The following is a 12,149-nucleotide window of genomic DNA, read 5'->3' on the forward strand; positions in this document are numbered from 1 at the left end:
AAGTTACTTCTTTCTGGAAAACTACAATACTTCAGAGGGAGCCGTTTCTCACAACAGCTCCCCATTACTCTTTACCAAGTAAGGTTTTATGCTAATAATTCTTTTGAGTAATTACCAATAGTGTCCACTGCCTTTAATAATTTATTCATAAATACCTCAGAACAAAGGTTTATACACACCCACGTGACGCGCTCTCCACCAATAGGAATAGCGAAACTGTCTGAGGTATTTATGAATACAAGGTATAAACAAGCTTAATCATGATAAAGAACATTCCTCATAAAAGCTAAATACATAAATCCCATTGTGCAAGGACCAAATCACCCACAGTTGTCATCACAATCAAATACATGTAGTTGAATCTAAGGCTCATATGAAAGTGAAGCCCACATCATGAATACAATGAACCAGACTTTGGAAAATGGCAACAGATAGTGTTAAAAATACAACAAATCAACACAACTCATTTCACTATATATTCAATAATAACATTACAAATTTGCCAGGTTTTTAATCAATTATTTACATTTAACTTTTGGTAACAATTTGATTCTGAACTTTATTTAATGATGGAGTATTTGTACAACACTTTTCACAATTGTTTGGTTGCATTATCATATCATTGTGTATTTTGGGGAAATTGTCTGCAAATAAGTCACTCCATACTCAAACAACTAAACAGCTTTTAGTCAACATGATCTCAAATTACAGTTTTAGAGTCACCATAACAATAATAATAAATTACAAACTGCCAAATCCATTTTAAAATGCTCCCTGGCACTTTACAACAAGAACAAATATAACATTAAACCACTGGACACTAGCTACCGAATAATCTTGGTGGTTGAGTTTGTATGACACTGGTCTAGAACTGCAAAGGTCGTGGGTTTGAATCCCACCTGAGTAGTATGCCTTTGATTTTTTTCACAAGACTCAGGAAAGTAATGAGTATACAGTGCTAACACACATCGGTGTATGGGTAAAAACCAAAGTTAATACAAAAAAAAACACCTAAAAACCATCATGAAACAGTCAAAAAATAAGATCCACAAAATTTCACATCATAAAATAAACATGTGAAGGTGTTTTCAAGGTTTTTCTTGGCTGGAAACATTCAGTTCATTTGAATAAGAGTGGATTTAAATAAAACCTTCTTGAAAGCCTGACAGTATTTGACACAGAAATATTCCCCTTTAGTGGTAACATTACCAACTGGAAGTGAATTTTGCATTCAAAATATTGATCTTGTCATATTCATCATTAGGAACGTTTTTCCTGGTTAAATTACTGTCTGTTACTCAAAGTCCAGTCTCTTGATCATTATTAATTTGAGCTGGATATGTCATATTCAGGAGTTAAACTAAAATATACATATACATCATCATTTATTCATTTCTATGACATCAAAAACTACCCAAAGGCAGATTTGACATTTAAAAACATTACAAACCGAATAATTAGCTTAAAATAACAACCAGCCTCCAGTGGTCAGAGTTTATACATGAACTGAGATCTTTTAGTATAAGATAAGACTGATTACTTCAAACTACTGTGTGTACAAAAGGTTCAATTTGCTTTTACTTCATCCTTTAACCTAACACCTAACATTCTGTTGAAGTTGCCTTTCTTTACTCCAAATTTAATAGAGGACTTCTATAGCCACTTTCTGTGAAAACATTCCTGTATAAAGAACATGAGACACTATCAGCTGACCTTTACTGGCAATAACCACAATAAGGTTGGCACAACATGTACATGTATGTGGACAATAAGATATGTTTGCAAAACTATTGTCAACTAAGCATTATGTGTAGTCCTGACACTCTGACTGCTTCTGAAAAGATTAATTTTTAACAAGTATTGAATTTGCGTGAGGTCTCAAAATCAATTCAAATATTTTACTGAGAAATTACTTCTTTCTCAAAAAGTACATGTATGTTACTTCAGAGGGAACCGTTTCTCACAATGTTTTATACTATTAACAGCTCTCCATTACTTGTTACCAAGAAAGTTTTTATGTTTTATGTAAACAATTATTTTGAGTCATTGCCAATAGTGTCCACTACCTTTAAATCCAGTTAGCCATGTTGTTAAATACCAAGCACTACACTCAAATCTTTCTCATCCAAGCCTAAATATCATTTAAGTAGAAGATACTTTCAAGCTTAATTGTTTAAATGCTTACTAATTGCATACTGAAAGAACCATGCTTTTATTTTTAACACTTGCCAGCCGGACTACATAAAGTTGACATTTAAAAAATATATATTTTGATCAATAAGATTTAAAATATAAATATATATATATTTATATATGTACAAGAACCGTCGCATGTTACTCACAACACAATTATTCAAAGAAACATGCTTCAAATGCTTCAGTGCTCAGATCAAACCCATATGCCTTTTCGAAGTAGTTATTTTCATTAAATTGACTTAAATATATTATTACATGCACACTGTATACAATATCATCTTTAAATCTAAAGAAATGATTACAATGTGCAAAATCTATTTGAAAAGGTTTACACAAGATATTGTTAGTATAAGATAAATCAAATAGGCAATAATTTCCCAATGATTTGAACATTTTACTTACAGTAACACTTGTTCACCATCCTTTTATGTAGGATGGCATCTGTTTAGCTGAGGACTTCCATACACATAACTCTCCTTACACAATGCTAATGTGGAAATAAAAAGGCAAGCAGGAAAACTTTTCCAAACAACTTGAAAATGAACAGTTTAAGAAGGACTTGGCAAATTTCTTCTTTTAAGAAGAAGATAGGAATTTACTTTAAAAAAAACCAACAAACTATACATACAGTTTGTTGTCAACTCTTCCTAATCCTACAATGCTTGACAAAAATAAGAACAAATGAACACAGATAAAAATCCAATGAGGAAACCTTGTCCCTTAGTTGAATACAACCATCGATTGGGAGTGAAGATTTCCAGTTCCATAAATATCCTATAAATGGTAGCTCTGCATATTTTCATGCAGTAAAAAATGAATGCCCATACTTGAAAGTAAACCACCTTAGGATGATGTACTCAGGTTAGCTTAGAGGCTGTAGCACTGCACACAGATGCATCAACATCATTGGTCAAAGATGCTTACAAATCTAAACATAATATGTAGATGCCTACCCAGTGATGGCAGCACCTAACTGTCACCCGGATCCCTCTATTGGCATTCATTGGATCCAATCCAAGACAACAATGAATTTCATTGATATTTTTAATCACAAAGCTTTCAGATAAAATACTTCTACAATTTTAAGCAATTAAAAATGAGGTCATAATGAATACCAACTCTTTGAACCTTTGCGATTTGTATAATTATGATATTGATAAGCAGCTAAACTATCCAGTTGGATACAATACAGCATGCTGAAGATTAGTGATGCTATCATTACACCATGGTACTCTCTATCTCTTGACTACGTGATCTTGCACGCACTTGTTCAGGTACACTACTGAAGCTAGATGAATAACCTATCTCCTGACGAAGCTTCCTTCCTAATGCTCTACCAAGGGATCCCTAGCAAAGAATATGGAAACAAAACAATACACAATTATAACAGCCATAGAAAAACAACTAGAGCCCATTCAAACTTAATTCAAAATGTTCTATTTGGTTAGTTTTTGTGTTTTTCAAGAAAACATTAATAACATGAATAACACTTCCCACTGTTGCACAGTTCACTAAGTTATAAACTACTAAAAACTTTCAAATAACATGACAGTATTTATTTATTTAGTCTAGAAAATCTATTGTGTGTTTCAAACATTGTATTTGTTAAAAATAATTAAGGCATTTCATGGTGAGTTATCAATGTACACATGGTTTGTGGTTACACTATGTGTATGTATACCTACTTGCTGGGTAGATTATGTTCTTTTGCAAATTTGTCTAGCTATTTATTCACTGCCATGGACAAGATTTTTGCTGATACATGTAGCTTCTTTTAATGTTCACAAAGTTATTTTGAAAGCTGTTTCTTGCTCTACTAGCGATGCATTTAAGAATGTGTTTCACTTTTTGACAGATATCCACACATAAAAAAATGCCTCATAGAAATATAAGACTTGAATACCTGAATAAATTTGGTAGATTAGTGTTAGTCCAAAGACTGTCACAAGATTTTGCATAGTGTGGACATTTCTGACCCGCTCTGACAAAAAAGGAATATCGAGTAAAGTCTCATTTCGTGTAACTTGACACCAATTTTAGGTTGCCTAAATCTTGATTAAACTTGTCAAAAGATTAACAAAGATGTACAAACAGACGATTTCTGAGCCATCCAAAAAAATTGAAAAGAAACTCCAAATAGACAAAAGTCGCCCCTTTTGAATCTGTGATGGCTGCCCCAAGCACATCGCAAAAGCACCACCAAGAGATACTTTTTTGAAGCCAGTGACCTCATCTATCTAAATATACATTACGACAACACGTTGGCTACTGCATTGCTTCTTACAGGGGTTCAAGGAAACCCGTTTTCGTCAGTTGACCTATCTCATTTTTAAACAATTCGCGTCGCGAGAAAAGTATGGCTTACATATCGAGGCGTCTGTTTATCTATGCAGCAAGGCCGTAACCCGACCCAGTGCTGTTGCCACGTGACGTCATAGCTACATGTAGCTTGGTTCCGCTATACGCGCACCATACGGGAGCCCCACACATACATACATTACAGGCTCTTTGACACGGCACGCATAGAGAGTAAAGCTATAACGATCGTTGCCACTCCGCCATGTTTTATCCAGTGGAATATTAACTGAAGTTCGAAAAACCAGTGTCAAGGTTGAATTACTCAATACCAAAATAATTCTGAATGCTAAAGGAATAATCTTTCAGTTAAACTTGGTAATGGGTGAGAAGTATCACTAAAATCATGAGAAACACGGGAAAATTGCGAATGAAATCTGTTCCCTGGTCTTGAAGCAGAGTCAATGCACGGGTGATGTAGCTGTATAGCCCCCGGGGAATACATGATGCGTTGCATCCTGCCATGACGGAAGGAACTCAGATTACAAGTTGGGAATAACAACAAATTGCTCTAATATTTCAAGTAAAATTTGTCAAATTTATTGTTGAAATTGTCTACACAATATAATTAAACTTATGGTCCTATTGTTGGTAAAAATCAATGTTTTCAAAATATTATTTTAATGAGTGTGTAAGGCATCGCGTTTTTAATAATGAATTTATCTAGGGTTTATGTTTTTCAAAACAGGTCGTAAAATTGAGTGTCAAGGTCATCAAAAATTCCACATTATTTCGGACAGGAAGGTGGTATGATCATGATTTTTATTTTAATTAAAATGTTGAGATTTGCTTGTTGGGATTATTATGATAAACTCAAAAATTAAATTTACTTGATATTCCTCATTACAAAGCGGGTCACATTTTGTCATTCTCAGGTCTAACTTAATATGTAACGACTGCTTATACATCTACATTGTACACTTATAAGATCAAGGCAGGAACAGTGTGTCCTTTTGGTAGCTACACCAACTAAAGGTCATAAATAAAGGCAATTCTACCAACCCCTAGAGATATGCCGTATTGTTTAAAAACCCAAAACTGAACGTTTGAACCCAGTAACCACAATGTGGGGTCAGGTATCTTGCTCAGTCCCCCAGTAACCACAATGTGGGGTCAGGTATCTTGCTCAGTCCCCCAGTAACCACAATGTGGGGTCAGGTATCTTGCTCAGTCCCCCAGTAACCACAATGTGGGGTCAGGTATCTTGCTCAGTCCCCAAGTAACCACAATGTGGGGTCAGGTATCTTGCTCAGTCCCCCAGTAACTACAATGTGGGGTCAGGTATCTTGCCTAGTCCCCCAGTAACCACAATGTGGGGTCAGGTATCTTGCTCAGTCCCCCAGTAACCACAATGTGGGGTCAGGTATCTTGCTCAGTCCCCCAGTAACCACAATGTGGGGTCAGGTATCTTGCTCAGTCCCCCAGTAACCACAATGTGGGGTCAGGTATCTTGCTCAGTCCCACAGTAACCACAATGTGGGGTCAGGTATCTTGCTCAGTCCCCCAGTAACCACAATGTGGGGTCAGGTATCTTGCCCAGTAACCACAATGGGGGGTCAGGTATCTTGCCCAGTAACCACAATGTGGGGTCAGGTATCTTGCTCAGTCCCCCAGTAACCACAATGGGGGGTCAGGTATCTTGCCCAGTAACCACAATGTGGGGTCAGGTATCTTGCTCAGTCCCCCAGTAACCACAATGTGGGGTCAGGTATCTTGCACAGTAACCACAATGTGGGGTCAGGTATCTTGCTCAGTCCCCCAGTAACCACAATGGGGGGTCAGGTATCTTGCCCAGTAACCACAATGGGGGGTCAGGTATCTTGCCCAGTAACCACAATGTGGGGTCAGGTATCTTGCTCAGTCCCCCAGTAACCACAATGGGGGGTCAGGTATCTTGCCCAGTAACCACAATGTGGGGTCAGGTATCTTGCTCAGTCCCACAGTAACCACAAGGTGGGGTCAGGTATCTTGCTCAGTCCCCCAGTAACCACAATGTGGGGTCAGGTATCTTGCCCAGTAACCACAATGGGGGGTCAGGTATCTTGCCCAGTAACCACAATGTGGGGTCAGGTATCTTGCTCAGTCCCCCAGTAACCACAATGGGGGGTCAGGTATCTTGCCCAGTAACCACAATGTGGGGTCAGGTATCTTGCTCAGTCCCCCAGTAACCACAATGTGGGGTCAGGTATCTTGCACAGTAACCACAATGTGGGGTCAGGTATCTTGCTCAGTCCCCCAGTAACCACAATGGGGGGTCAGGTATCTTGCCCAGTAACCACAATGGGGGGTCAGGTATCTTGCCCAGTAACCACAATGGGGGGTCAGGTATCTTGCCCAGTAACCACAATGTGGGGTCAGGTATCTTGCTCAGTCCCCCAGTAACCACAATGTGGGGTCAGGTATCTTGCTCAGTCCCCCAGTAACCACAATGTGGGGTCAGGTATCTTGCACAGTAACCACAATGTGGGGTCAGGTATCTTGCTCAGTCCCCCAGTAACCACAATGGGGGGTCAGGTATCTTGCCCAGTAACCACAATGGGGGGTCAGGTATCTTGCCCAGTAACCACAATGTGGGGTCAGGTATCTTGCTCAGTCCCCCAGTAACCACAATGGGGGGTCAGGTATCTTGCCCAGTAACCACAATGTGGGGTCAGGTATCTTGCTCAGTCCCACAGTAACCACAATGTGGGGTCAGGTATCTTGCTCAGTCCCCCAGTAACCACAATGTGGGGTCAGGTATCTTGCCCAGTAACCACAATGGGGGGTCAGGTATCTTGCCCAGTAACCACAATGTGGGGTCAGGTATCTTGCTCAGTCCCCCAGTAACCACAATGGGGGGTCAGGTATCTTGCCCAGTAACCACAATGTGGGGTCAGGTATCTTGCTCAGTCCCCCAGTAACCACAATGTGGGGTCAGGTATCTTGCACAGTAACCACAATGTGGGGTCAGGTATCTTGCTCAGTCCCCCAGTAACCACAATGGGGGGTCAGGTATCTTGCCCAGTAACCACAATGGGGGGTCAGGTATCTTGCCCAGTAACCACAATGTGGGGTCAGGTATCTTGCTCAGTCCCCCAGTAACCACAATGGGGGGTCAGGTATCTTGCCCAGTAACCACAATGGGGGGTCAGGTATCTTGCCCAGTAACCACAATGGGGGGTCAGGTATCTTGCCCAGTAACCACAATGTGGGGTCAGGTATCTTGCTCAGTCCTACATTGTTCGTAGGAATTAGTTCACAATTTTAACAAAGGGTGTACATCCATGCCATGTTAATGGTGTTATGATTTCTGAAAACTTGGTTAAAAAGAGATAATGTACAAAGAGAACCTACCCTAAATGTTGGTTTAGGTCTGCTCTTATCATCATTAGGACTGGCATAAGATCTCTGAAATGATCTACCAAGTGTACCTCCTCCGCTACTCCTCCTGGGACGATTTTCAATTGCAGCATTGAACAGATCCTGTGTGGCTCTACACATCAATGCATAAACACATCTCAAATTAGCATCAACAAGTTTTCAACCAAAGACAAAATACTTGTAATCAGAGGGGGGGGGGGTGGGGGTCAGTCACCTGGGTCAAGTCTGGTTCCAGAGTCTCTTAATTAAAAAAGGGGGGAGCAGTCTAGTCCTAACTTAGGACTAGCCTTAAGTAAGTTCTTAATATCTCTTAGGTTTAGTCCTAACTTAGGACTAGCCTTAAGTAAGTTCTTAATATCTCCTAGGTTTAGTCCTAACTTAGGACTAGCCTTAAGTAAGTTCTTAATATCTCCTAGGTTTAGTCCTAACTTAGGACTAGCCTTAAGTAAGTTCTTAATATCTCCTAGGTTTAGTCCTAACTTAGGACTAGCCTTAAGTAAGTTCTTAATATCTCCTAGGTTTAGTCCTAACTTAGGACTAGCCTTAAGTAAGTTTTTAACAGTCCTAGGTCCAGTGCTAAATTAGGACTAGCCTTAAGTAAGTTCTTAATATCTCCTAGGTCTAGTCCTACTAGTTCTAATTCTTTGTGAAATTGATCCCTGGACTTTAGCGAGACCCTTTTCCTCTGGTTAGCTTTGTAATTATTCTTGCAATCCTGCACATAACTAGAATGGGCACAAACATGCAGATATTGCTGTTTTCAATTTTGCATGCTGCAGAGAATGTCTCTATTGGCTTAGGATTCACTGCTAAACTGCAACAAGTATTGATAATTTTTTTTAACGGACCAACACTGAAAGGTTTGACATGAAACATGCATACAAATTCATGATTAATTTTAAAGCAGCCCATGTCATTCAACCATCAGTGGACAAGCCTCAAAGTCCTTATTTCCTACAAAGTGTGTAATAAAAAATTGTTTCATCTTACGATGTGTGTAATAAAGAATTGTTTAAACCGCGAACACATGTCAAGTATTTATGCGAATCACTATGAAATGTTAAATTCAGTGTATTATATTTCAGTCAAATAATAAGTTGACATGACTCCCACCCTAGGTCTTATCATAATGATTGATAACTTGCTAGGACCATGATAGGTTTATTTAAGTTACCTTGCAACAGAATTAAATACTACAAAGTCTATCCATTTACCTGGCTGGAAAAACGATGGAATTGAGTTCTGTGGTTAGATGTCTTCGAATAATAGTTTTACTTGAAGGAATTCCCAGAGCATTTGCCATGGCATCTGAATCAAACGATGGTTCTAATACCATCAGAGCACCATGGACACCACTGTCCAATAAATTGTCAGCATACTCCTAAAATAAGAAGGGAATATCAACAACATGGTTAACATGACTGTATTGTATACCCAATTATTATACACAAAATGAATGTTTATGAGTGCAATGGTGCGAATATGTTCATGAGTTGAAAGATGGAATGTTCTATTCAACGAGGCGGAGCCGAGTTGAATGGAACATTCCAGCTTTCAACGAATGAACATATTCGCACCATTGCACGAATGAAAAACATTCATTATTTGTTTTATATAACATCCAAGTAGATCTTTGTAATTTTGATTGAAAGATACAACTTTCAAAACAAACAATTTCAACTGTAGAAGCCGAATGCTAGTAATTGTACTATGCCTTCTTGCAGTAACACCTGCTGCGTTACCAAAGACACGCGCACGCAGTGATGTTTTTACTCAGCTTTTTCGTTCCATCCGAAAAGTACCATTGCACGCTGCCAGCGTGCAATGGTACTTTTCGGATGGAACGAAAAAGCACGGTGAGTGACTCAGCGTGCAATGGTACTTTTATTTGCTATCACGTGACGGACAATCCTCCAATCAAATGGCAAGGATCTGCTTGGGTGTTATATAAAAATTAATATTCAGCATTCTCCTATATTATCCCTCGAGAAAAAAACGTCCATTACATGTACATCTCAGCATTGCTTTTGTGGCACTACATGTACATTACATCATCACAGCAAGTGCTTTATTATTATTGATGGCTTTTACAAATAATACAACCTCTGCATGGTTACCTTAAGATCGATACTTCTCGCCCATCTAATGAGTCTTTGACTGGTCCAGACTACAAGATCACAATCCATATCGTCACTCTGTACTCGACGCTCTGCAAGAACCTATACCAAAATATACATAGTTTTCAAACAGAAGAAGTCGCTGTACTTATTATCTCTCTGTGTTGAACACAGATACAGAGTCCTAGATATAAGGGTGTCTTTCTAAGGCAGAGATGTTTTTTTCAATAGTACCATTGAGAAGCTTCTAATCTCAGTGTATCAACATGCCATGGCATCATACATTTTTGAGTGGTAAGTTTTGGACGTCCATATTCCTCCTAAATCTGTCATTTTCATGAAACTATTCAGCTCTAAACATTAAAAACTTCATGCGCATGTTTGCATGACACATACCACAGATCACTCTAAACTCAAATGAACATCCAGCACCTTACATAAACAAACAATTTCACACACAAAAAAATCACGAAAATGAAGGATTTATACAGAATATTTGAAAAAGGAAAAAAAGAAATCAGCTGTTGTGCTGAAAGTTGCATTCCTATATTGCGTAGCAGGACTCATTACACATGGGAATGAAATGATGTCATAAACCTCATTGTCAAAGTGTTTTGTTTTTTTCTAGTTTGTTTATGTAGGAAGCCAATAGACAAAACAAGTCTTAAAGTTAGCTTAATTGTTTTCAATGATTTACTTACCCCTTTATCAAAATGTATTCTTCTCAACAATTCAATGCCATGAAGTAAACTGACATGATGAAACTTTCGTGAGATTCCGAGATGTTTTTCAAGATCCTTCTTTGTCAAACTGTTAAGTACCCTTCCATCTATCCGTTCAGATTCAAACTGCAAGGAATACTGACCAAGGCCAAGGTCATTCAACCACGTTCGGGCCACCCATCGATGATCAAGATCACCAGCTTTTTGATATATGCTACATGAAGAAAAAAAAACAGTAAAAATTCTTCAGTTCTGCGCCTTGAACACCCAGCAGGGTGGATACGTGCGCATTACAAGTCTTATTATTATTATTATTATTATTATTATTATTATTATTATTATTATTATTATTATTATTATTATTATTATTATTATTATTATTAGTTCTTTCAGGATTTACTGAAATTAAATAAATCAGGTTTTCATATTTGACACTTCTGAAGACCATGCCAAACACCAAGGGTTGAGACTGCATGGCTCATAATGGATCAAACTTTATAACTTAAGGGGTTTTGTTAGGTGTCAACTAAGTTATGCCTGCAGTATGCTGAGGTCTGTTTGGTCATTGTTTTAGTTAAAAAAAACTAACAAAGAAGTTCTAATGTGTAATATCGCCCCTTGGCTCATTATCAGTTTAATATCTTATTTACAAGAGCTTTTTAATAAATACAACTCTGGTCGCAAAGGGCTTAGATCAACCCATGCAATACCGTCAACCAAAAGATCTTTCGGGGACAAGTCTTTTTCAGGGTCCAGACTTTGGAACAGTCTCCCTGCAAACCTTCGTAATGCCCCTAGTGTAAAAATGTTTAAGAAGTTTTTAAAAATTTTCCTCTTTCCAAAGGAATTTTAATGTTGCTGGTTTATTTTATTTTTTCTTTGCAAAGGATTTCCCTTAGGTTTTTATATGTTGCAAAGTTTTAATATTCTTGTAGTGTGCTGTTGCTTGTGCTTTTTATGTGTGTGCATACATTTGCTTTCTATTGTATTTAATTTCAATTTAATTTATTGTAAAGCGCATTGGTCTATTTTGAAAATGCGCTATATAAATCTTTTTAATAATAATAATAATAATAATAATAATAATAATAATAATAATAATAATAATAATAATAATAATAATAATAATAATAATAATAATAATAATAATAATAATAATAATAATAATAATAATAATAATAATAATAATAATAATAATAATAATAATAATAATAATCGAGCGCAGAAGCTTGCATTGTCATGTCAGGAGGACCGAGGAGAGCTTGTTGAAAGTTGCACAAAGGTACACGAGGGCAGACGAAGTTGGGCCGAAAGAGTACAAGAGGGAAAGGAAGGAGGAAAGACATCAAGATTGGAGGAACAAACCACTTCATGGCCGGTTCTTGAGGTGTACTGAGGA

General features: G+C 37.7%; 1 protein-coding gene across 2 annotated transcripts in view; it reads right to left on the reverse strand.

The window, feature by feature from the left end:
- Positions 1 to 2,028: 2,028 nt before the first annotated feature.
- Positions 2,029 to 12,149, reverse strand: part of LOC117302239 (kazrin-like) — a 72,110-nt gene continuing 61,989 nt past the window's right edge. For both annotated transcript variants that reach the window (XM_033786088.1, XM_033786087.1), the window contains exons 10-14: positions 10,730 to 10,964; positions 10,029 to 10,130; positions 9,126 to 9,292; positions 7,885 to 8,023; positions 2,029 to 3,543 (exon numbers count right to left, since the gene is read on the reverse strand). In XM_033786088.1, the coding sequence (XP_033641979.1) occupies positions 3,415 to 3,543; positions 7,885 to 8,023; positions 9,126 to 9,292; positions 10,029 to 10,130; positions 10,730 to 10,964 (772 nt within the window). In that variant the 3' untranslated portion in view covers positions 2,029 to 3,414. The remainder of the gene's footprint in view (positions 3,544 to 7,884; positions 8,024 to 9,125; positions 9,293 to 10,028; positions 10,131 to 10,729; positions 10,965 to 12,149) is intronic.

This window comes from Asterias rubens, chromosome 18 (genome assembly GCF_902459465.1).
Source record: "Asterias rubens chromosome 18, eAstRub1.3, whole genome shotgun sequence".
NCBI lineage: Eukaryota > Metazoa > Echinodermata > Asteroidea > Forcipulatida > Asteriidae > Asterias > Asterias rubens.